The sequence below is a fragment of the Stegastes partitus genome, unplaced genomic scaffold (genome assembly GCF_000690725.1).
Source record: "Stegastes partitus isolate 25-593 unplaced genomic scaffold, Stegastes_partitus-1.0.2 Scaffold192, whole genome shotgun sequence".
Classification (NCBI taxonomy): Eukaryota; Metazoa; Chordata; class Actinopteri; family Pomacentridae; genus Stegastes; species Stegastes partitus.
The window spans coordinates 35,975-60,309 of NW_007577923.1; the positions used below are offsets into that span (position 1 = coordinate 35,975).

General features: G+C 40.9%; 1 protein-coding gene across 1 annotated transcript in view; it reads left to right on the top strand.

Moving 5' to 3' along the window:
* Positions 1-24,335, top strand: part of LOC103356321 (ryanodine receptor 2) — a 64,882-nt gene that overhangs the window by 3,001 nt on the left and 37,546 nt on the right. The window contains exons 4-48 of the mRNA XM_008280426.1: positions 604-678; positions 800-878; positions 998-1,110; positions 1,466-1,589; positions 3,392-3,488; positions 3,575-3,649; positions 4,080-4,236; positions 4,418-4,579; positions 4,704-4,825; positions 5,583-5,766; positions 5,851-5,986; positions 6,143-6,238; positions 6,459-6,577; positions 6,917-7,062; positions 9,284-9,525; positions 10,531-10,723; positions 10,982-11,201; positions 11,338-11,442; positions 11,576-11,679; positions 11,840-11,923; positions 12,661-12,820; positions 13,078-13,225; positions 13,349-13,557; positions 14,629-14,803; positions 14,948-15,156; positions 15,345-15,531; positions 15,818-15,950; positions 16,289-16,403; positions 16,693-16,853; positions 17,073-17,232; positions 17,448-17,534; positions 17,814-18,040; positions 18,255-18,468; positions 18,561-19,116; positions 19,156-19,211; positions 19,355-19,555; positions 19,751-19,862; positions 19,998-20,138; positions 20,474-20,750; positions 20,904-21,018; positions 21,193-21,325; positions 21,800-21,903; positions 22,174-22,309; positions 23,426-23,612; positions 23,850-23,958. Of these exons, the coding sequence (XP_008278648.1) occupies positions 604-678; positions 800-878; positions 998-1,110; positions 1,466-1,589; positions 3,392-3,488; positions 3,575-3,649; positions 4,080-4,236; positions 4,418-4,579; positions 4,704-4,825; positions 5,583-5,766; positions 5,851-5,986; positions 6,143-6,238; positions 6,459-6,577; positions 6,917-7,062; positions 9,284-9,525; positions 10,531-10,723; positions 10,982-11,201; positions 11,338-11,442; positions 11,576-11,679; positions 11,840-11,923; positions 12,661-12,820; positions 13,078-13,225; positions 13,349-13,557; positions 14,629-14,803; positions 14,948-15,156; positions 15,345-15,531; positions 15,818-15,950; positions 16,289-16,403; positions 16,693-16,853; positions 17,073-17,232; positions 17,448-17,534; positions 17,814-18,040; positions 18,255-18,468; positions 18,561-19,116; positions 19,156-19,211; positions 19,355-19,555; positions 19,751-19,862; positions 19,998-20,138; positions 20,474-20,750; positions 20,904-21,018; positions 21,193-21,325; positions 21,800-21,903; positions 22,174-22,309; positions 23,426-23,612; positions 23,850-23,958 (6,945 nt within the window). The remainder of the gene's footprint in view (positions 1-603; positions 679-799; positions 879-997; positions 1,111-1,465; positions 1,590-3,391; positions 3,489-3,574; positions 3,650-4,079; positions 4,237-4,417; positions 4,580-4,703; positions 4,826-5,582; positions 5,767-5,850; positions 5,987-6,142; positions 6,239-6,458; positions 6,578-6,916; positions 7,063-9,283; positions 9,526-10,530; positions 10,724-10,981; positions 11,202-11,337; positions 11,443-11,575; positions 11,680-11,839; positions 11,924-12,660; positions 12,821-13,077; positions 13,226-13,348; positions 13,558-14,628; positions 14,804-14,947; positions 15,157-15,344; positions 15,532-15,817; positions 15,951-16,288; positions 16,404-16,692; positions 16,854-17,072; positions 17,233-17,447; positions 17,535-17,813; positions 18,041-18,254; positions 18,469-18,560; positions 19,117-19,155; positions 19,212-19,354; positions 19,556-19,750; positions 19,863-19,997; positions 20,139-20,473; positions 20,751-20,903; positions 21,019-21,192; positions 21,326-21,799; positions 21,904-22,173; positions 22,310-23,425; positions 23,613-23,849; positions 23,959-24,335) is intronic.

Below are 24,335 nucleotides of genomic sequence, written 5' to 3' on the forward strand. Positions count from 1 at the left end.
TTTCTCTCCCACTGCATCTTAATATTCCATCCATCCATTAGCTATACCCGCTGCATCCTGTAGAGGGTCACAGGGGAGCTGGATGTTATCCCAGCTGATGTTGGGTGCGAGGTAGGGTGCATCCTTTACTGGTTGCCCGAGCTATGACACAGGTGACTCAAAGTAACAGACAGCCACCCACATCTACATCTAATTTAGATGCAAATTAACGTGTATATCGTGGGCCTGTCAGAAAAGCTGAAGCACCTGGAGAAAATCCCAGCAGGCACAGGGAGAACATTCTCCTAACTGACCGGTAGATTGACAGTAGGGGACAGTGTTAACCACTGCACTGCACTCATCTTAATATTTGTGAAATGATTTTTTTTTCTATTTGATCAGTGCTAGATGATTTATCATAATTTCAGAATACAATAGCAGTTTATTTTGCAAGATTAATACACACTATTCTATGAGACAGAAATCTCAACAATCTTTCTTCAGAATTAACTCCCCCTTTTAATGTTTTATAACTCTTAAATTCATGATGTTTCTATGTTGTTCATCTGTCCTTGTTTCTATTTATGCCCATTTGAGTTTTCACATACTGACGGTGACTTACAGGTGGGAGCTGGAGGCAACCATCGCACTCTGCTGTATGGCCAGGCTGTGTTGTTCCTACACTCGTACAGTGGCATGGTGGGTCCTTTGTATATAAGAGATAAGTCAGAAGGTTTCAGTCTATATTTTTTCTAACCAACTTTTTCTAAAATATCTGTTTATTTTGCTTACTAAAATACATATCTGTGTTCATTCACAGTATCTCAGCTGCTTGTCTTCGTCTCAGTCTTCAAATGACAAGCTGGCTTTTGACGTTGGACTACAGGAGGATAAAGCAGGTGCTTGATGTTAGACGTCTTTATAATCAAAACAGGCTTATTCTGAGTCTTTGTCTTTATAATTAACAGTGAGTAAACTGTCACACTTTTCCGTCATATATATTTTGCGTGTGGCTCAGGCGAGGCTTGTTGGTGGACGGTCCACCCAGCGTCCAGGCAGAGGTCAGAGGGTGAGAAGGTGCGTGTTGGAGACGACCTTATACTGGTCAGTGTGTCTTCAGAGAGATATCTGGTGAGTCAGTTAAGTTTGCTAAGAAATCTACTTCACCTTTTCACCCTAATCTAGTTAAAGAAGTGATGAAATACTAATTAAACATTTGTATTCGGCAACTTAAATGTGTACCCTTTTAAGCCGTGTTTCTTCTCCAACTTTTAGCACCATTTTTCCATCAGAAACTACCATTTATATATCATTGCTTTCATTTTCTTTGATTTCATGCAGTATTTGGCATTCTGTATTCTCTCTGCCTCTTGATGAATTGTTTAGCATAATAGTTTGTGATAACAGCTATTGTGGTAGAAAAATCAGAAGTTGTATTTATTGTTGATGAGCCCATTTTTCTTATTACCGTTCTGTTTCTTCCCAGCACCTCTCCTTTGGCGCTGTATTTGACAACAAAAGTTTGAGTGACAGTCTGATTGTTGATGCAGCCTTCCAGCAGACTCTCTGGAGTGTTGCTCCCATCTGCTCCGGAGGTGCAGTTGCTCAAGGCAAGTTTCTTTTCTTTTTGCTCTCTCTCAGTATGTTAAAAAACAAATGATTAATTTCTTAAATGATTGTGTTGTATTCAGAAACACTAAGGTCTCAGGAAGTTTTCAGAGCCCTTCACTTTTTGCACAGTTTGTTGCGTTGCAGATTTGACACCTCTTTCCAGCCATAATGACAAAATAAAAGCATGTTTTGAAAATTTATTCCAAATCAAAAACGGAAATTGCCAGTATACCAAAGTATTCAGCTCCTTAATTATAATATTAGTTTGTAGAGGTCCCTCTGGTAGCTGTCACAGCTTCATGTCTTCTTGGTTAAGTCCTTACAAGCTGTGCATATCTGGATCTGGGCAGTTTTATCCTTATTCTTCCTGATGGATCCTCTCAGCCTCTATCAGATTGGATGGAAAGCGTCTGTGAACTGTCATCTTTAGGTCTCTCCGCAGACATTAGAGCGGTTTAAGTCCGAAATTAGATTTTAGCCACTTAAGGCCAGTCAGAGACTTGTTCTGAAGTCACTACAATGTTGTCTTGGCTGTATGCTTCAGGTCATGGTCACGCTGAAAGGTGAGCTATTGCCCAAGTCTCGTGTCGCTTCAGGAGGTCTCTGTATCTGTTCACTTGACATGGTGCTTAGCATTCTGCCCAACAAGCCAATGTTTTGTGCCAGACCACAGATTCTGCTTCCTCATGCTCTGAGCGTCCTTGAAGTGGCGCTTGACAAACTGAGATGGTCATTGCTCTGACAGATTCTCTCATCTTTGGAGACGACTTTTGAAACTCAGAGTTACTGTTAGGTTCTGGACCACCTCCCTGATGAAGGCCTTTCTTGCTCTTTTCTCTGAGAGCTGAGGTATGCAATCAGTGCTGCTTGTCTGTTGGCAAGATTAAGCAAAAACTCCAAAACTGAATTGCATCACACATGCTGGAGTTTTGGATCATAGGAAAAGAAAGAACCTTTTGGTGCAGATTCAGACAGCTGTTATTGAAGACATGAGGTAGGGCATCAGCCTTATGTGCTCTCTGAGTGCTCATTTAGTTTACTCAATCTGACTGGATGGAAAACTCTAGGATGAGGCGGTTCCAGACTACCATTTTATGAGTATTGCAGCCATTGTCATCCTGGCAACTTTCACAGCTTTAGCATTGGTTATCTATCCTTTCCATGATGTGTGCTACTTTTATTGTGGAAATCTTCAGAGTTCCTTGGACAGCATAACTTGGTGTTTCTCTGGACATGTGGTGGATTATCAGATCTTTACATACAAAGGTTTCCCCATTTCTAAACAGATGGACTCCACCACATGCCATGAGCTATTAAGCAATATGGGATAAAACATAAAGAACTTCATTTGTGTCATTTAAAATGTTTAATAAAGTGATAGAAATGTCACAAACAGGCCTTCACTTGTTCAATATGGGTGTGATTAATGAAATAAAAGTGTAAAGGGGTCTGTTTATGAATAATAATAGAAAATGTATGCTGTAAAAACCAAAGAGGCATTACAGTTATGTGTGATGTCCTCCTGTTTTACTAAATGATGCTGGCAATGGAGTCAAATCAAGTTACAAATGTTCAAACACAGATTTTAATGATGCCAGTTCGTCAGCGTAGCAGCTGCACATAAAGTTATTGTAACACACACCCTCTGTGCTATTTCTCTGCTGTTTTACTTGTTTGGACATGAGTGGTAGATAGCACTTCTAAAGCCTTTATTTCCTGTTTCAAACACACATTAAAAGGCCTCTTTCATTACAGAACAGTGTTTTTATTTATTTATTTTTTTGTTGTATGCTAATTCTAGGTTACCTGAAGGGGGGCGAAACATTGCGGCTACTCCACAGCCACAGTGACGCATGTCTGACTATTCCCTCCGCAGAGCAGGGAGAGGAGCTTCAAAGGTCAGTCGAAAAGCCCAGTCTCCTTCCATGTCAGCTCGAGAAAAATGTCCTCTACTTCTGTGACCATGTCTGTTTCCTTAATCTAGGATAATGCATTATGAGATTGGATCAGTCTCCAGCCATGCCCGCTCTCTCTGGAGGCTGGAGATTCTGCGTGTTGTGTAAGTGCACAGGGGATATGATGATCCACTCTCTTGCTCTTTCAGGAAATATGTAGTATTGTTTTTTAGATCATTTAAAGTACTTAGCTCTATGCTCCATGGTTTTAGAGTTAATACTGTAAGAATACAGTTAGCCTACATTATTTGATTGTTTCTAAGGGGTCAGTGTCGTGTTGCACATACCTCTCCTGCTCACGTCCGAGAACAATGCCCAGAATTTCTGTTTCTGCTGTTTATGCCCACAAAGCCTGTGCAGAGTTGCTGGAACTATATTTGATATCATTGACCCAGGATGAAATTATGGGTTTGTGTCCCCAAATGTGCCATTTGAAGAGCAAAGAGGAAAAACTAAGGGTAGTAGCAGATTCGGTTATCTTCAAAGGAAAACAAATGCAACAATAAAAAACGCAATGCCCTTGATATTCTCTAGCTGGAGTGGTAGGCATACATGCTGGGGCCAGCCGTTTAGACTGCGCCATGTGACTACTGGGAGGTACCTGGGTCTCACAGAGGACAGAGGCCTCCATCTGGTTGATCGCGACAGGGCTGACATCAACACGACCTCCTTCTGCTTCCGATCATCCAAGGTCAGGAGTGATGTGGGAAATACACTGAGCATTTTTTAGTGCCGACGTGATCAAGTCACACTCTGAAAATGTATTAGTGTAGGACAGTTTTTCAATTTATAATCAGAAAAGTTTAATAATAGAGGAGCGTTTTTCATTTGTGATACCCGGAATAATGCTTAACAGGGGATTTTGTTTATAGGAGAAGCTTGACACTGGCACAAAGAGTAATGGCGATGGCATGGGAACCCCAGAGATCAAGTATGGAGACTCCATTTGTTATGTTCAACATGTGGACTCTGGGCTCTGGCTAACCTACCAAGCCACTGATGCCAAGTGTCGCACAGGAGGAGCTCAACGAAAGGTAAGCCCATGTATTCAATATTACTATTATAAGACCATCACTGTTGATGAATTAGAAGGTTTGTTTTATGTGTCCATTACTACAGGAACTACGTTGGAATTTATTTTAAACTATGTGTTTTCAGGCCATTTTGCACAGCGAGGGTCACATGGACGATGGACTGACGCTGTCTCGTTCTCAGAGGGAAGAATCTCACACTGCCAGACTCATCCGGAGCGCTACTCACCTCTTCACTCCCTTGATAAGGTACTCGATGCTGGATTAAGACCTTCAGTTATTTGAAGACAACACACTGACACACACATGCTCACGCTAACATAGTGAAAAGTGTAGTTTTCCTTCATAAAAGCAACCGAGGTTAAATGAAATGCTAAATGTCATGCTCAGAGGGAGTTTATAGCATTGATTGTTCATGCCCTTGTGGAACACACACACCACAATACTGTGCAGTTCAGAATAACTAAAGGAAATTCTTCTGTTATGCATTGATGTAGATGTGTCATAATTTTGAGGAGAAATCTGCATTGAGAGTAATCTAGAAGATGAAATGACTTGTTACTGTGGTACTGTCTTAAACGTTTACTTTCATTTTTATAAAAACAAACAAAAAAATCATTTATATAGACTAAAACTTTAAATTTGACAGGGGGTTCACAATCTTTACATAGAATAGAACAGAATATCCTTTATTAGTCCCACAAGGGTAAAATTTGCAATGTCACAGCAGCAAAGTGACAGGAGAAAAGCAAGAAAAACACAACAATAAGTTAAAGAGGCAAGGTATGTACACTATATATACAATGTAAATCAGAAAAACAGAAGAACACAAGGATACTAAGAACACAAATTTAGGAATAACACATCGTACACTCTGTGTCCATAGACCCTTGATTCAGATGAGGATAGTGTTGCCTGGGCAATCATATTAGTCAGCATTTAAAGCCAGTATCATTACAACACAAGAAGATTTTAAAATCTGGTAAACAGATCTCATGTTTTTCAGGCAACTGGATTGTTTCAATCAAGAAGGAAACCTTCCCTCTGTCAGCCTACCAATGGAGATGGTGAAATACAGTCTAAAGGACCTAATAAACTACTTCCAGCCTCCACTGGAGGGGCAAAGCCATGAAGTTAAACAGAACACCATGACAGCGCTGAAGAATCGACAGAACATGTTTCAAGAAGAGGTAAATGTAACTTGTTAATGAGTGAATTGGTCCTACATGTGATTTGTTCCACTGTTCAACAGGTTTACCTTCCTTTGTTCTCAGGGTGTGATAGATCTGGTCCTAGACTGTATCGACCGTCTTCACCAATACAGCAGTCCTTCTCATTTTGCTGAAGCTGCTCAGAGTGACACAGGAGAAGAGTGGGAGACCATCCTGAACCGTTTCTACGAGCTCCTGGGTGAGAATTAACACATCTTGCAAGTATAGATGCCTCAATGGTAATATTCTGACACATATCAAATCATTTTTCCTCTTTAACATCTACCGATCTCTTAATAACACATTCAAATGCAAATCTTGTTCAAGGCTGCCTTCCTTTTTTTCCCCTCTTCAGCCGCTCTGATCCGGGGAAACCGCGTGAACTGCGCACATTTTTCAGGTTCTCTCGACTGGCTCATTAGCAGGCTGGACCGGCTGGAGGCCTCTTCTGGTAGGTTCGATTATTTAGCGGTTTCATTTCTAAATCCCGTTTTTAAGCTGCATTCAAAATACATTAACAATATGATATATTTAAAATACATTTCAGTTGTTTTATGTGACCGATTTTGTGGAGAAATATTACATTATCATATTTGACATTTAGTTGCCTCAGCATTACATAAAAATACAGCACTATAGAGGTTAAATACAGGGTGTCATTGCATTTACAGGAGTCTTGGAGGTGCTGCACTGTGTCCTAGTGGAAAGTCCCGAAGCGCTCAATGTCATCAAAGAAGGACACATTCAGTCTATCATCTCATTTCTAGACAAGCATGGATGCAACCACAAGGTAGCGTGTGAAAGGATTGTGTGCGTAGTGCTGACAAGTAAGCATGCTTTATTAATGATCAGAGCAAAATGACTAGTTATTGTAATTATTGTTAAGTATTTACAGGCTGCAGTAGCTCATTTGAATTTAGATTTGTAATAAAAAACACATCTGTTATTCTCACAGTGAAAAAGACTCTAAATGCGCCCTTGAGCTTATGCAGTTCCAACATGTTTTAAGAACATAGAGACAAGTATTGCAGCTGTTAACAGCCATAATAGCGCTTTACGAGCTGTGTCCTATTGCAGGGGCATCATTTCCATTTGTTTATTGAGCTATTGCTGCCTGAAGTGCTGACAGGTTGCGTTCCAGGTGCTGGAGATGCTGTGCTCTCTGTGTGTGTGCCATGGTGTGGCGGTGCGGTCCAATCAGAACCTCATCTGTGACAGCCTGCTGCCAGACAGGGATTTGCTACTCCAAACACGTCTGGTTAATCAGGTCACCAGGTAATATAGAAGGTGTTCTCTAAATAGGACTGTGTTTTCTTTTTTTGTTTTGTTTTGTTTCTTCTCCGAGTCATTCGTCTTACTTCCATTCTGCCTTACTTTTTTTTTATTCAGTATTTTTCTGAATTCTGCTGCGTTTAGACTCGTCTCTGGTTGTTTTTTCCAGGTTGTGTTGTTCACTACACACAGAAACGGACTTCAAAGTTACACAAAAGACACATACATTTGATTAGTTACAACAAAAACATGATACGTGGTGCATGAAGTACATCTTCCAATAATCCATCCTTGCTTTTATTTACTCATGGAGAATCCCTGAATAGGAGCTCTTGTTCTCTTGCTCTTCTCATGCTTGTTCATGCATTTGTTTTCCATCTGTAACATGTCCACGATACAAGAAGTGCTTTAGATTTCTCTCCAGCACAGCACTCAGCTTTCCTCTGTTGGACGTTGCTGTCTCTTTCAGTGCTGTCTCTTCATCAGCTGCACCAGTTCTTTTTGTCCGAATAGATCAGACCAATAATGTTGATGGTAGAGCACAGATGTCTTCATCTCAGCCTCTTCCAATGAGACGTTAGAAAAGTTGCCTGCTGCCTGAGGTGGTGTGACTGAACTGAGTCAATCTTTGGACATTTTTAGCCGGTTTCATCATGCTTCATATTCCTCTGTCTCTCAATATTTTGGCCCACTGTGCCAGTCTGATCTTGGAGGCAGTTTCCATTTCCCTTTTCCTTTGTGCTTGTTTTTTTTTCCTCTCTCTCTCAATCTGCCCTTTCTCTGTAAGCAGCTGCCTTCTTTTATCATGCTTTTCTCCATCAGCCCTATCCATTTTATTCCTCAGGCCTTATAGCTTATTTTGTCTCATATTCCTCACACCTGCTCAGTCCATTTCCCAGCTCTCTCTTTCTCCTCAAGCATTTCTTGTTCTATCACTTTTACTTTTTGTTCATCTAAATGCTTCATTAGTACATCTGCTTTCATTCAGATTTCATTTATCTCATCAATTTTCTTTCTTTTCTCCATCTTCTCTTCCTCGCCCACCGCATTTTGCCAATTCTCCCAGATGCTCTTTTGTCTATTCTTTTTTTTCTCTGTCCATTCTTTTCATCCATTTTATCCAGTCTCACATTTCATTTTACACTCTATTTCTCGATAGGTGGTTGCTCCAAATACTGAAAGTTCTGATTTAGAGCTAAAGGTTGATATGCTTGATTTCTTCATATGATATGAATACCATTTTAAAGGGAGATTCAGGCTCTAAAACTGACTTGAAATAATCAGCTGAGCTTTTAGCAGAGACGCCTCCTCACTCTGTTGGAGCTGGGTGCTTGATCCTCTGACTGTACAGTGGTGTGATAAAATGATGCATCGTTTACCTTATAAACAGTCTTGTACTGAAGTGTGTTTCTCTACGAGTTTGCACTCAAATTTGAAGCTGCACAAGGTCATTTTGGCCGGCCATTATTCCATCCATCCATTATCTATACACTGCTTAATCCTCACTAGGGTCGTGGGGGGGCTGGAGTCTATCCCAGCTGACTTAGGGTGAAGGCAGGGGACACCCTGGACAGGTCACCAGTCTATCACAGGGCTACACTTAGAGACAGACAACCAAGCACACTCACATTCACACCTACAGACAATTTAGAATCACCAATGAACCTCAACATGTTTTTGGACTGTGGGAGGAAGTCGGAGAACCCGGAGAGAACCCACGCTGCACGGGGAGAACATGCAAACTCCACACAGAAAGATCCCGGGTGTCCTCACCGGGACGTGAACCGGCGACCTTCTTGCTGCGAGGCAGCGGTGCTGACCACTGCCCCACCTTGCAGCCCGCCTGCCATTATTGTAACTTATAATTAATACTAGTTACTGATATGACCTGCTGTTTGTTTTTTAACATCTATCAGTAACCCTAACCTAGATACAAGTGATGATCTGATGCTTGAAAGCTCTGTACACTAAGCCTTGCTAAAAGGAGTGTTGGAACTTAAAAGTTATTTGCCTTAGTGTGCTGTGCACTCAAATAGTTTGTCACACTGGCACAGTATACATTTTACTTGTGTTTGCAAAGAAAATGCATGAGTTGTAGAATAATTTTTTCAAAATAATATACTAAAATATTGTAATCTCAGCAACTATAATGCACCACAATCTTCTGTCCTTTCTGCCCTTTTTATGTCTCTTTGCTCCTGTCTGTCACACTACTCCACCACAGCATGAGACCAAACATCTTCCTGGATATGGGGGAAGATTCAGCCCAGCATCGGAAGTGGTATTATGAGCTGGTTGTGGATCACGTCGACCCCTTCCTTACATCTGAGCCCACACACCTGCGTGTTGGCTGGGCTTGCACTAGAGGCTATCAGCCCAGGCCCACAGGAGGAGAGGGCTGGGGGGGCAACGGGGTGGGAGACGACCTCTGCTCGTACGGCTTTGATGGGCTTCACCTCTGGTCAGGTGAGGATGAGCTCAAACAAGAGATAAAAGACTTGTTGTGTAGTATTTCTGGGGATCTTGATCACTGGAACATGATTGCATAACCCTATTTCAGTCTTAATCAGTTTTGTCAGGGTGCAAAATGATGAGCAGTCACATGGGTTTTTTAGCTAATCTTTTGAGTTTAATTAAAATTTAAATATCCAGAAAGAATGTAGATTTGGACCTGCTCAGTTGCTCCACATATTCCACAGACACATCTCAGTATCTGTGGAAATCATTTTGAGGCAAATATCTGTGTCTGTTTATGTTGCGAAATGCCACAAATTAAGATTGAAAGTTCATCGTCGTGCATTAACTTATTGCCGTAGAAGCCACATATAGAAGATTTACCTAATTAGAATGAGCAATGAAGAAATTCAATAAAGTAGATCTTTTTTTAATACGCCTGTTTAGGAAACTTGAAATCTCACCATTGCTATTGGAATGACTGCAGCGACTGATGATGTTCAGCAGCACTTAATTATCCAGAAAGATCCATTAACATATTACTGTTTGTTCTTTTAAGCATGACCACAGAGGGACAGTAAATTATCGTTATGAGTAGCAACGCCAGTGCTTGCTCTAAGTGATTCAGCAAAAAAAACTTTTGATTTGTTTATGCCACATTGCATTCAATTCAGAAAGTGTGAAAAATAATAAACTCGCTGCATTGTAGTCTTGTCCAGTATGGGTGCTGTAACAGCAGTGTAAGTGAAGCAAAGTCTTTTACTGTAAATGCCACAATAAAATACTGTCAATGTATCAATCGTAGCTCGGCAGTTGGCCCAGAAGCCCCAATCATTACAATTAGTTTCACATTCAATATAGTTGTAAAAGAAATACATACACATAAATAATACAAAAAGCATTTTACTTTTGCTGTTGGTGTTTAATTTGATAAAGCGTTGTAAATCTTCAAACTTGGCTTGCTGCACTTTTGCATTTAGAAGAAATTAACCAGTGACTGTGTCTATTGAATCTCAGGCTGCGTGGCGCGCAAAGTCAGTTCGCCCTTCCCTCACCTGCTGAGAGACGATGATGTGGTTAGCTGCTGTCTTGACCTCACTGTTCCCTGCATCTCCTTCCGGGTCAACGGCCTACCTGTGCAGGGCATGTTGGAGAACTTCAGTGCTAATGGGCTTCTTTGTCCTGTGGTCAGCTTCTCTGCTGGAGTCAAGTCAGTAGTGGCAATCTTCTTGTTGTTTTGCTGTTTTGAATGGTTTGCTTTTGGTTTTAGTTAATCTTGACTTAGCATTCTGTATTTATTAGCGCTCTAGCTTTGTTTTCATTTAATCATCCCATTTCTGTCGTAATGATGTTAATCTCAAATCTACTGAAATATCATCCATATGCATTTTTGTCTGAGGTCATGGTTTTGTCTCTATAATGAATGTAAAACCATAATTGCTTTTCTTCTCTTTTTCCTGGAAATCAGGGTTCGTTTTCTGTTTGGGGGAAGGCATGGGAACTTTCGCTTCCTGCCCCCACCAGGATTTGCTTCATGCTCTGAAGCTCTGCTCCCAAAAGTCAAGCTGAAGGTAGAGCCATGTCAGAAATACATGTTGGATCGTGGAGAAGGAAAACAAGAGCTAATTGGCCCCTTTGTACCCAACACTCCTGTTACCTTTACTCCCACACCAGTGGACATCAGTAAGGTAATAAATAGTTTGATCAAAAAGATTTGAAATTTTATGCTATTCATTTACATACGTTTTGAACCTGACCCTTTGTACAGACAAACCAAATCAATATAGATTAGTTACTTGTCTGTTGCTCACGTTATCCTCATAGGTAGTGTTGCCCCCACAACTCGAGGACATCAGAGAAAAAATGGCTGAGAATATTCATGAACTCTGGGTAATGGACAAGATTGATCTTGGATGGACGTATGCACCTGTAAGCAAAATAATACAGTATCAGTAGTTTAATTAAAACAAATAACCAAAATAAGTATTGTGTCATCTACTTTAGTTGTGCTTGCAGTGAGTTTTTGTCAAGAAAAAAAAAGTGTTTTTTTTTTGTCAAACAGGTGAGAGATGAAGGTAAGAAGCATGATCCGTGTGTGGTGGAGTTCTCCAAGCTGCCGGAGCTGGAGAGAAACCAGAACCTTCAGATGGCTCAGGACACCCTCAGGTAAGCTGAATAAATTACTTCACCTGATTATTTAGATTCATTTATTCAACAGTTTTAATATTGAAAGAGTGTGATACATAAATGCATGTCAGTAGACCTTCTGCTATTCAGATTTCATATTCGCTGTGTGAGTGAATGTTTCTGTGTTTTTCCACTGGAGGACTCTACTTGCGCTTGGGTTTCACATCGGTTTGACGGATGACCATGCAGAGGAACATGTCAAATACAAGAGACTTCCCACTAAGTAAGTAAAGGTCACGTACATATTTAGTGTCTTTATACATGGGGAATTCACTTGTCAGTTTCCACATATCCAGTGTTACATCAGAAGTTTGCAAAAGGCTGCTTAAGGTCTTGTTTACACATAGCAAAAATGGTGATTTTTCAATACTTTTGGGCCTTTGGCTTACACGGAAACGAAACTACAAGGCACTGAAAACCATCATATCTGAAAACTACGGCCAAAGTGGAGATTTTGGAAAACTCCGTCTTTACATTTGCATGTAGACAGGAGGAGACGGAGTTTGGCTACTGTGACAGAAATGGATGCTGTTAAAGCAGTGCTTGTTTTTACGTTTGCGCAAACGCTTTTGGCCTGTTTGCATTCACATTCAGAAATGTTCTATTATGTGGAGGAGCAGAGGAGAAGGACGGCTCACGACCCTCCTGCCGTTATCGTTGGAGTAACAGGAAGTAATTTGTGCCATTCGTTGTTGTGTTTTCTCCAGGTTTCTGATTGGCTAGCATGGCTTTATGCTTCTGGTTACACTGCCCTTAACAACGTGTTTATGCGGGTTTGTGTAGACAAAGGTTTTTTGAAAACATAGATCGGTTTTTGTAAATATGTATAAACGTGGCCAAACAGCTGCCTTTTTCAGGAATACTGTAAAAGCAAACGTACATTTTGACCTTTCCAGTAATTATTTGACTTTTGTTCACATCTTGACCCACTAATGCCCTGTTTTTCCTTCTCCATCTTAGGTATGAACAGCTCAGTGGCTATAGGCCCGCTCCAATAGATTTGAGCCAGGTTTTTCTGACCTCAACCGTTGAGGAAGTGGTTAACCTGCTGGCAGAGAATGAACACAATACGTGGGCAAGAGAGCGTATCAAACAGGGATGGACCTATGGAGCCCAACAGGTTGATGTTCTCCTACATTACTGCATTCATCAGAGGAGGAATTGCATCTGAATGTTGAATGTGTTTTCAGCCATATTATTGATTGTTGCTTCACTCAAAGTTGTACGTCTATATAGAATGTGAAAAACTATCAGATAGTCTTTCAGCAACATCAACAGAATTGCACAGAATAGCGATGTGTTCTGTCCAGGCAAACACTGATGCTGTTTTCTGACAAATATAGTTTCCCATTTTGCTCTTTGCATCTGTACTTCTAGGATGTGAAAGCGAAGCGGAGCCCATACCTCGTGCCCTACAGCCTTCTTGATGAAAGGACTCGGAGAATGGGCAGAGAGAGTGTCAGAGAGGCTGTCTGTACCTTGCTGGCATATGGTTACAGCCTGGAGCCCCTCAACCAAGAACGAAGTATGTCTCAAAGCCCTGTTAGTATAGCACTTGCAACACTGAATTGCAAAGATACACTGTATTTAATGAGACCGTTTTTATTTTAGCAGACACCCTTGTTTTCTCTGTTTCTTGTTTTTACAGCCACGATATCAAAACCCTGTCTGTTCTCTGCGGAGAAGTGCAGAGTGTTCAGGCCAGATAAATCATATGCTGTGACTCGGGGGAAGTGGTATTTTGAATTTGAAATACTGACAGCAGGGAATATGAGAGTGGGCTGGGCCCGACCGGCCTGTACCCCAGATAAAGAGCTCGGCTCAGATGACCAGGCGTATGTCTTCGACGGATGCGAGGTGAGATATTCAAATTTGACAGTTCATTATATGGCCACTGAACATGGTTGTTGTTAAAGCAGCATTCCTTCCCCAAATCACAGTTTGTTAAAGCCCTAATGCTGTTTTTTGTATTTGTTATAATAAAACTTAAGGGTAATGTTAAAGGTGGTGTTATCACAACTTAGAATTCTTTCTCTTCTTCTTTTTTTATTTTTAATTTACTCACACAGTATACGAATGTTTTCGAGTGCAGACAGAAACGAAGCTGTGGCCTTGAGCTTGTTTATGAAATAACCATCTAATGGAAGCAGGTGAAACTAAACACTAGAAATTCCAAAATAAACAGCTAATATGAACACGTTGCTTTACGTTAGTTGCACATCAGGACATGTGAGTTCCACTTGGTGATTAAACAACACAGACAGTCGTGGTTATGGTTATTATATTTCTTATCATGAGTTTAGAAATCTGAGTGTTGCATATAGCCAGGTTCAATATTCTTGTTTTATTTTGCCAAAGGTTTTTGCAGAGGGAATTTTAGATATCTCTTTTATTGCCAGCTATAAATCACAAAACGCTGTCAACAGCCACAAAAAGTTTCTTTTCACCATGTTTTAAGATAGAAGATGTTCTATAAATCATGCTATGAATGACAAATGGAAAAAAAGCCTTCTGTGAAAGCTCAGAATAGATTTTGAAAAGTTTGGTGTATGTATGTGCCACTCAAGTGGGGATTTCTGGCTCAGAGCATGATTTAAAAATATATATATATATATTTGAAGTCATTTTTTATAGGTAAATAATTTAAGTAACAGATATTGCAATGAAACTGCCTTACACTAGTCTGAAATAGGATGTTTTATGGGATAAGAAGGATATTCCAAAGTCTTGAAATTGACGTGTGAAAGAAAAACAAGGTCTTTGCTCTTGACATAAGCAATTGGAGGAAGACCTGAGTTATTAGATGGCAGCGTAAACAAAAATGTTACATAATCCATACTCTAAATACCATCAGTTCCTCTGTTGTTTACCTGTTCTGATGCCAGGCTTTTTACAATTGTCTCCTTTCTTACTCATTGTTGCTCTCAGGCTCAGTGGCACCATCGGGGAGGTGAACCTCTGGGACGTCCGTGGCTCAGAGGCGATGTGGTGGGTTGTTTGGTGGACATGACTGAATGCACCATGATGGTCACGCTCAATGGAGAGGTGCTGTTTAATGACAGAGGATCAGAGCTGGCTGCCAAGGACTTTGATATCAGAGATGGTCTGGATGAGTTTTTGACTTACAGCGTCATATAATAAATCAAAATGTTTTTTTTTCCTTTATTGGAAGAAGAAGTCCAACCTATATCAAAGACTTAAATATATTATGTCACCTTTTTTCATCTTGTCTCTATACATTTTCCAGGTCTGTTGCCTGTGATCAGTGTTGGGGTCAACCAGGTGGGGCGGCTAAACCTGGGCCGCCGAGTGGGCTCTCTGCGCTACTTCACTGTGTGTGGCCTGCAGGAGGGCTATAAGCCTTTTGCTGTCAACATGGCCAGAGACCCCGCCCTGTGGATGAGCTGGCAACAACCTCAGTTTACCTCCATTCTGCCTGATGATCACAACTTGCAGGTTAGTTTCCTGATCTGTTAGATTTCTTTTCCCCAGTACTTGGTTAATGTGCATTTTTAACCATGTAGTACACAATGTTTTATTCTATTATTTATATGCAGGCCTTTATCAGCCCAGAGACTTGCTTATGGCAGCAATGGTTAATTCGTGACTCCGATCCTGAAAATCTTGTTCAAATATTATTCAAGGTCACCCGAGTCAGTGGCTCCAAGGATTCCTCATCCAGCCTGAGGGTCTCTCAGCGGTTGGTAGCCCACCACGGGGCGGGGAGTGAGATGGGCTTTTACCGACTCAGCATGTCCATCAAATGTGCTGCCATTCTCAGAAGCCCTGCAGGGGGTGTGCTTCCCATGGCCTCCAACTCGCTCTCTCCAGGTTCAATGATATTATATACAGTATGTTCAAGTTAAGCACAGAGAAGACTTAAGAAAACTTTGCAAATGACAACAATAAGGACTGGTTTAGCTCGCCACAGGCTCAAACCACAATTGGCATAACACCTGATGCAGCATGTAAAAATGATTGAACCACTGAGTGGAATAATTAGTGTGCGTCTAGATTACTGTCTAGATTACTGGTACTCTACCATTATGACCTTGATGAATTGCTCTGCTTAAGCTCCCCGGGGCCCTTCTGTAATTAATGCCTGTTGTCCTTTTAGGAAAGAAAGAGCAAGAGGAGGTTGACTCTGACTTTGAAGTGCTGATGAAGTCGGCCCACAGCTTTGCTGGCTCAAGAGATGAGCTCAACCATAAGGATCACAGCCAAGACAAAACATCAAGATTGAAACAACGGTAGGTTATAGAGACACTAAGATTAAGAGCATGTGCTTTAAGTTGTATAACATTTGAAATATAGAAAACTGCCCACACAGACATGAACATTTAGTTCACTCATTTTACTTGATGTAGAATAATAATGTACCAGTTAGTCAGAACTATTATGTATTTGTCTGCTTTGATTTAGAATAACAAAAGCATGGTTTTTGAATTACGTTTCCAAAAACATAGAATAAAGGACATGAAAGCTGTAAGAAATAAAGCAAAAAGAGAGAACTAACTGCATTATCACAGTCACTACTCATCGGCAAAATAATTTGCAGGAATTATTATTGTGTGATCTGTTCTGTAAGGTTCATGCTGAAGAGGACTAAACCTGGATTACTCAGCAGCAACTCATCCGCAAGACTTCTTGAAGATGTTGTAGTTGACAAAGACAACTATGATCACCTGATTCAAAGCTCCAGAGTAAGACTTTAATTCTCCTTTTAGTTCATGTCATCATAATCGTCTGTGCTGATGAGAAAAACAAATATTTTATGCTGTGTAATTTCCTTATTTACATACACAAATAATGAAAGACAAGACTAATGTATTTGGACATTCTGCAACCTCAGAGCGTATACAAATTAAACAAACTGGAATGTAAGGCTCATGGACATGCAGTGAGCTTCAGTTATTTGCCGGTGACACTATAAACCTAGAATGCGAGTTGCAAATCCTAAACAGTGAATACCAACTGACTTCTCTGTTTCAGTATTACTACTCAGTGAGGGTTCTTCCAGGCCAGGAGCCGCTCAATGTGTGGGTCGGCTGGGTGACTGCTGACTTTCATCAACATGACACAGCATTCGACCCTGACAGCGTCCACACTGTGACTGTCACCCTCGGAGACGACAGTGGCAAAGTCCAGGAAAGGTTAGTGTGCACAGTGACAATTATGTTGTTAGCATGGGAGACACGGTTCTAATATTAATTGCAGTCTGAGATGTTGTCATGATTATCTTTCTTACACCATATTCACTAGACTGTATGATGAGATTTATTTACTGTACTACTGAAGAGTATTTTTTATTCTGGTGTGCTGCAAATTAGCATGAAACTGATAATTGAACGTATTCTTATCTTCCGGCAAAGTGTGAAGCGGTGTAACTGTTACATGGTGTGTGCCGGAGAGGCAACAGGCCTGTCTCAGAGTCGGAGAAGTGCAGGGTTGGAAATTGGCTGTTTAATTGACTCAACCACTGGGCTGCTCACCTTCACTTCCAGTGGAGTGGAGATGGCCACTTTCTACCAAGTAGGTCACACACCAGGCTGATCTGATTTAAAGTATTTTTCTCTGACTAGTCCCTCTTCAGTATTCAGACTGTTTGCTGCATGTAATACCTTTAAATTTAATACATTAAACTCATTACAGAACTATGTATGTTACAATTGGGAAACCTATTTAAGTTATTATGGCCAGTAACTACATTTTCAATCCGGTGATAACACTGTTTTACTACAAACCAGGTGGAGGCCAATACAAAGCTGTTTCCTGCTGTTTTTGTCAAACCCACCACCAGCAACATGTTTCAGTTTGAACTGGGACGCATCAAGGTAATGAATCTTTTAATTATTAACCTAAGACATTTGTTCACCCTTGTTTGCATGTCATCAGGATTTCTAGAAAAAAACTTAACCTATTAGATTAACAGGCAGATTAGATTAGAGAGTATTTATGATGCGTGAGTTAATCAACAGCTTCCAGTTCAATGTTGGGATGATTCGGCTTTGTTGGGTACTTTTTTTTCCAATCTGTCTTTCAGCCTGTTTTATTGCCTATAAAAGTTTAATGGTCTATGACCCTCTTCTCTGTTTGTTTTCTTCTCAATCCAGAATGTGATGCCACTGTCATCAGGTTTGCTACGCAGCCAAAGAAGGAACGCCACTCCTCAGTGCCCACCAAGGTTTCAGGTCCAGCATCTCAGCCCTGTTTCATGGACCAGAGTACCAGACTGTCCATTAAAGGTGTTAGTGGATCATCCAGATGAGCAGCATGGCTGGAGGGTTCAGTGCTGTGAGCCCCTGCAAGTCATGTCTCTTCAGATGCCTGATGAAAACAGGTTAGACTCAGGATGAAATAATGTTTTTGGAGACGGGCTTACATACATCATCTCACATGTTTCGTGCTCGACTGTGATCTGTAAAATGCAGTCTTCAAATAATGCAACACGTGTAGTTTCGACTTCTTTTCAAGCTTTCAGCAGCAGTTTTAATAAGATTTAAAGCAAGCACCCACACTGAAATTGTCTTTTCTTCCCAATAACATTCTTTTAGGTGTGTTGACATTTTGGAGCTGTCAGAACTCGACGACCTTTTAACATTTCACCACCATACCCTCCTCCTCTACTGCTCTTTATGTGCCCTCGGAAACACCCGAGTTTGCCACGCCCTCTGCAGTCACGTGGACCAGTCGCAAGTCTTTTATGCTATTCAGAATCCCCACCTCCCTGGCCCACTCCGCTCTGCTTTTTATCAACTGCTTAGTCAGGTGCTTATTCTCGTTAAAGTTAGAAAAAAATAAAATGATGTTGTGGTCTTTGGAGAATAACTGAATTAACAATTATTGCTTTTGTTCCCCAGGTTTACCTCAGCTGCCACAGCACAGCATGTCTCATGATGAACCATGAATACGTTGTTCCTATGACTGACCAAACCAGGGAAATCACCCTCTATCCCAACCCTGCTAATGCTGTTAATGAAGGGAATAATCAGCCTCCAGAAGGAATTCCCAGCGCTAGGCGTAGCACAGGCCTTAAACCACAGATGCATTTTTCATCTCCTTGTTTTGTCAGAATCGATGGGATGGACGGAGATAGCACGGTTGAAATAGCCTGCACAGACAGCCCAGAAATCCCTCTGGACATATTGAAGAATCTGACTGTGGAGATGCTGACTGCTGGAGTTTGGGCTGTGGGTCAGGCTGTGAGGGATCCTGCAGGAGGCAATATTGAGCTTCTGCTTGTTCCTCTGTTAAGACTGTTCTATAGCCTATTGGTCATGGGGTTATTTGGGGATGAGGACCTGGGGAAGGTTCTTAGACTGATGGAGCCAGGTGTTTTCTACACAAATACTGAAACTGCCAAAGAGGAGGAAGAGGAGGAGGAGGAGGAGGAGGAGGAGGAAGAAGAAGAATCTAGTGATGATGAAAATGATTGCAAAGAGGGCAACAAGAAAGAAGATGTTAAACAAGGACTTCTTAAAATGAAGCTTCCAGAAGCTGTCAAACTTGAGGTGTTTCTCTTTTTTTTTTTTTCCCTCTTACCATTAATGTCATTTTGCTTTGCTTCAGGTGCTGTGCTTAGATCCCTATAAGTGGTTTAAAACTACTCATAAAGGAATATTTTACTCTTGTGTTTTTTTTTGTTTTCCTCCAGCTCTGCCACCTGCTATCCTACCTTTGTGATTGCCAGTTGCGGCACCGGGTGGAAGCTGTGATTGCCTTCTCTGATAACTTTGTGGGTCAGCTGCAGGAGAACCAACAATTCCGCTATAACCAAGTCATGCAGGCACTCAACATGTCCGCCGCCCTTACTGCTCGCATAACGAAGGAGTTCCGCTTACCTCCGCAGGAACAGGTTGAGTGGGCGTAAATGACATTATCACTGTTAGCTAAAGGGAAAAGCAGGGGTAGAATTACTGAGTTATGGTTTTGTGCAATGTTCCTGGAGCTAAGATAAAGTGTATAACACAGAAAGATGGTGAAACATCATGGCTCACGATGTGTTGCCATATCAGGTATACAGTTTTCATAATCTATGACCTGTCCACAGATCAATCTGTTGCTGAGCTTCAGAGAGGATGAGCAGCAAGACAGCTGTCCGTGTCCAGTGGAAATCCAAGAGCTGCTGCTGGATTTCCATCACCTCCTCAACACACACTGCGGTTGGAGCAGGGCTTTTCTTGACTGATTCAATATTAATTTTCAATGAGTCAGGGAGCTAAGAAAAAAACTCTGAGGAGGTACTTACCATAATTGCCACTGAGAAAATCTCATCTTACTTTGCTATCATTGTGCAGGCTTCGAATTGGACAGTGGCTCAGAGGAAGAAGAGGATGCTGAGACGTCTGTAAAAGATCGACTTCTCAATCTAGTGGCGAGAGTTACTGGACTTAATAAGACACCCACAGAAAAGGACGATTGCACATCAAACAGTCAGAGTAAGTGCAAGTTTCTTGGTCTCACTTTTGCCTGCATCTGGAATGATGCAACTCATCATTTAGGTTCAGGGTCAATAACATATACAGCTGTTTTGTAATTAAAGATATTGATGAAAGTAATTATGTGAATGAAAATTATAAAGATGCCATGTATGCCAGTGTAGTGACATATCTACTGTAACAGACCCCCCAACCTTTTTTGTTGAATAACTACTTAGAAAATAACAGCAACAACATGTGATACTGCACATCTCAAGTCATTGGAAAAAAAAAAGAGGGTTATAGGGTTCCACTGCTCCACTTTTATCACCACATCTCACTGTCTGGTTCTTTAGAGTCCCTGAAGAAGCTGATCTCTGAAACGATGGTGCGCTGGGCTCAAGAGAGTGAGATGGATGACCCAGAACTAGTGAGGGCTATCTTCTCATTACTGCACCGCCAGTATCAGGGCCTCGGGGGCCAAATGGGGGGAGCCCTCTGCAAAGCCTACACAATCAGCCAGTCTTCAGTGGAGGACACCATGGCACTGTTGTCCTCCCTGGGCCAAATCCGCTCACTGCTCAGTGTCCGGATGGGGAAAGAGGAAGAGAGGCTGATGATCAGAAGACTTGGGTAGGACAAGATGTGTAGTGGCTTATTTTGACACCTCTTGGCCACTGTGATCTTGTGTGACTTATTGTATTGATCAATTTCTTACACATATGCATCATAGTATACTTCTTGTTGTGGAAATTATTCTTCTGTGTCTTTCTGTGACATGTAAAGAGACATCATGAATAATAAAGTTTTCTACCAACACCCCAACCTAATGAGGGCACTGGGAATGCATGAGACTGTGATGGAGGTGATGGTCAACGTTCTAGGAGAAGGACAATCAAAGGTAAGAAATGATCTGAAATGTATTGAGACAATCTGTCATAAAATGTTGTTCAGGTCTTTTAATCCGCCGGCAAAGCTTACATAAGGTGTTCAGACTGATTGTGAATCATTACATATCCATGTACCTCCTCACATTTTTCTCTTTTGTATCCATCAATAAATTTGCATCTATTAGGAAATTACTTTTCCCAAGATGGTGGCCAGCTGCTGTCGTTTCCTGTGTTACTTCTGCCGCATCAGTCGTCACAATCAGGGAGCCCTGTTTGACCATCTCAGCTACTTATTGGAAAACAGCAGTGTTGGGCTCGGTAAGTTCTGTCACTTCTCCTGGTTGTGTCTAGGTGGGAGTGCTGACAGAAACTCCTGCAGGATGCACTTGGGAAACTTATAAGTCGGTTTTTGGGAGGTGTTGATTCAACTTCCTGGCAGTTTTGAAGGCCATAGTTTCTGGTGGTTTCTCAGGGATGGCATTACATTTAAAACACTGAAAGTTTCCAAAGGTAGTTCACTAAGTAGAAATGGATTGCGTCACTGTTACGTTAAATTACGCAGATGTATGTTTTTATTGTGTCTTTTTACTATTTTCTTAAATGTTAATATTTCACCCATAAACATAGTGAAAGAAAACTCACTCACTTTTAATGTGAACAAGTCAAATTTTAGGTGTAAAATAATCTTGTGAAGGTGTTATCCTTTCCCTATGATTAAGAAAATATCCAAAAACCTGACAATATGTATAGTTTAAGTGGGTGTCTAGATTGTTTTGTGCCTTTGTTCCGTAGCGTCACCGTCCATGCGTGGGGCCACTCCTCTAGATGTGGCAGCAGCCTCTGTTATGGATAATAACGAACTGGCCTTAGCACTGAGGGAACCCGACCTAGAGAAGGTGAGAATCTGTAACTGATGTAAAATCTTGGACAAAGCAGTCAGTGCATATTTGAAGCATCTGTGTTTGTGTTGACAATACTGTAAAGTTCACAAATATCAAACAGAGAGCAGGTGACAACCTGTTCATAGCTAAAGGAGAAGAAAAACGGAAAGCATATTTACCCGTTCAGTTTCTAAAAAAGGAATGTAAAGACAACAAACATTAATCGCAAAGAAAAAAAAGTGTAGTATGATAGTTTCTGATCTTCTAATGTATTGCACTGTCTAGGTGGTGCAGTGCCTTGCTGGCTGTGGTCTCCAGAGCTGTTCTATGCTGGTGGCAAAAGGCTATTCTGACATTGGATGGAATCCTGTGGAGGGCGAACGTTACCTGGACTTTCTGCGTTTTGCTGTCTTTTGCCATGGTAAATTTAAATCATTTATACTTAACATATGCTGTAAATCACAGAATATTAAATGATGTTTTATTTTTTATTTGTTTATTGGCTTAGTTGGCTTCTTTTATTTAGCCATTTATTTTAGGTGGGTGAGGTGTACTTAAGAAGTGCAGCCTATAGTGTTTAACTATCACTTTTAATTGTTTAAACTAAATGCGTTGTTTATTTCTTTATGTATCCGGTTATGCTTTTTACTTGTTAATTATTCAGGGCATTTATTGCTTGAAGGGCTTCTAGAATATTTTCTCCAGTGCTCGGAGCAAAGTACAAAGGCACAAGAGGCAGCATCATTTTGTGCGTCCAATTAAGTAAGCTATTTGCAATATAGGTAATTCATTCTGCTATTGATTTTTCCTACACTGAAGCAGTGCCCAAAAGTCATCCGTTCAAATTGCCCTTGAAGGTGTTGACAGTTCATCCAATGGCATGAACATTGGCTGTTCATACCACATGCCCCTCAGTTGTTTGTTCTCTAAACAAACTTGTGCACAAAGTTGTGCCGATATTAATACAAATGTTGTGTTTTGATTTGCTGCTGCTCTCAATTTCTTAGTTTCATATTTCATAAATTCAGCAGAATGTTGGTCAGATTTCTTCTATTGGTAGATTTGGGAGAAACAGAATAAAAAATAAAAAATGCAGCTGCTTTAAAATGTCCATTAGTCTCCCATGTGGGGTTGACAGATTATTGGCCAGGCTGTTTTGGATCTGGTATTCAGCATTCAGCATTTTATTGGTAATGCTATTTAAAACAAAAAAAAGAAAGAAAAAAAAGTGATCAAATAAATTGCGCTTCTCTGGCTCTGGTACAGCTCCCTTTTTCTATCTGGTGTCTCTCTATAGATTTATACAATACATTTCAGTGATGGTTTCTATTGGGGTTTGTGTTATTCATTTTTTTGGACACAAAAATTGTCATTTTTCGGGCAAATGTACAATATATCGCTTCCAAATATCAGTTGACAGTCGTCCTGGTTACTAATATTTGGTATCAACACTGAAAAGAACATGACCGGTGACCCTGGTCTGTCACACAGTCCAGCAGTATTTTGTCTTCACCTTGTTCGTGTTCTCTAACCACAGGTGAGAGTGTAGAGGAGAATGCTTATGTGGTGTTGAGACTGTTGATTCGCCGGCCTGAGTGTTTTGGTCCAGCGCTGCAAGGCGATGGAGGAAATGGTCTCCTAGCTGCCATGGAGGAAGCCATCAGGATCTCTGAAGACCCCTCTATGGATGGACCTTGCACCACTTACCAGTCCAACAGAACACTGTCAGTATCACACATGTGCACACAATTTATGATTGCTGGAACATCAGTTTTTTCAGTTGGTTGAATAATATACTCACAAATGCCTATGCATGAAAAGCTATCTCGTGACCACGCAGCACAGGTCAGCTGCTCTGTTGAGAGATAGTCAATCACTTCATGCTATTCAAAGTCCTTGACGGTTATATAGGATATATAGATCATGACAGGGCTGACTGTAATGACTGTTTTCTGTAACAGAGATGTTGTCCAGGACAGTGATGATGACCTCATTCACATGGGACACGCCATCATGACCTTCTACTCTGCTCTTATTGACTTGCTGGGACGCTGTGCTCCAGAGATGCATGTAAGGCTTTTTTCAGCTTCCAGCAGCCCTTACATATCAATAATCACTGATGTCTGAAAGCAGAAAGTCAAATGAAGACAGTATGCAAACTCCTGTCCCAAAATCATGTATTTAATATTGTATTGATATCTAATAAATATGTAGTACATCTAAACCAAAACTGATTGGGTGACACCATTTTGGCCTTACTGGTCTGCAGTTTCCTGTTACTTATTTGCACACACATAGATCGATAGTGATGTGTCTGCAATAAGCCAATATTCTTGATTTATTGGTTTACTCCCATCACTTATATTGATGGAATGTGCAACTTAAACTTGAAAAACCTTCCCCATGCTACAAAAATGTAGCGCTGTGCATTGCTTCAGGTTCTCCAA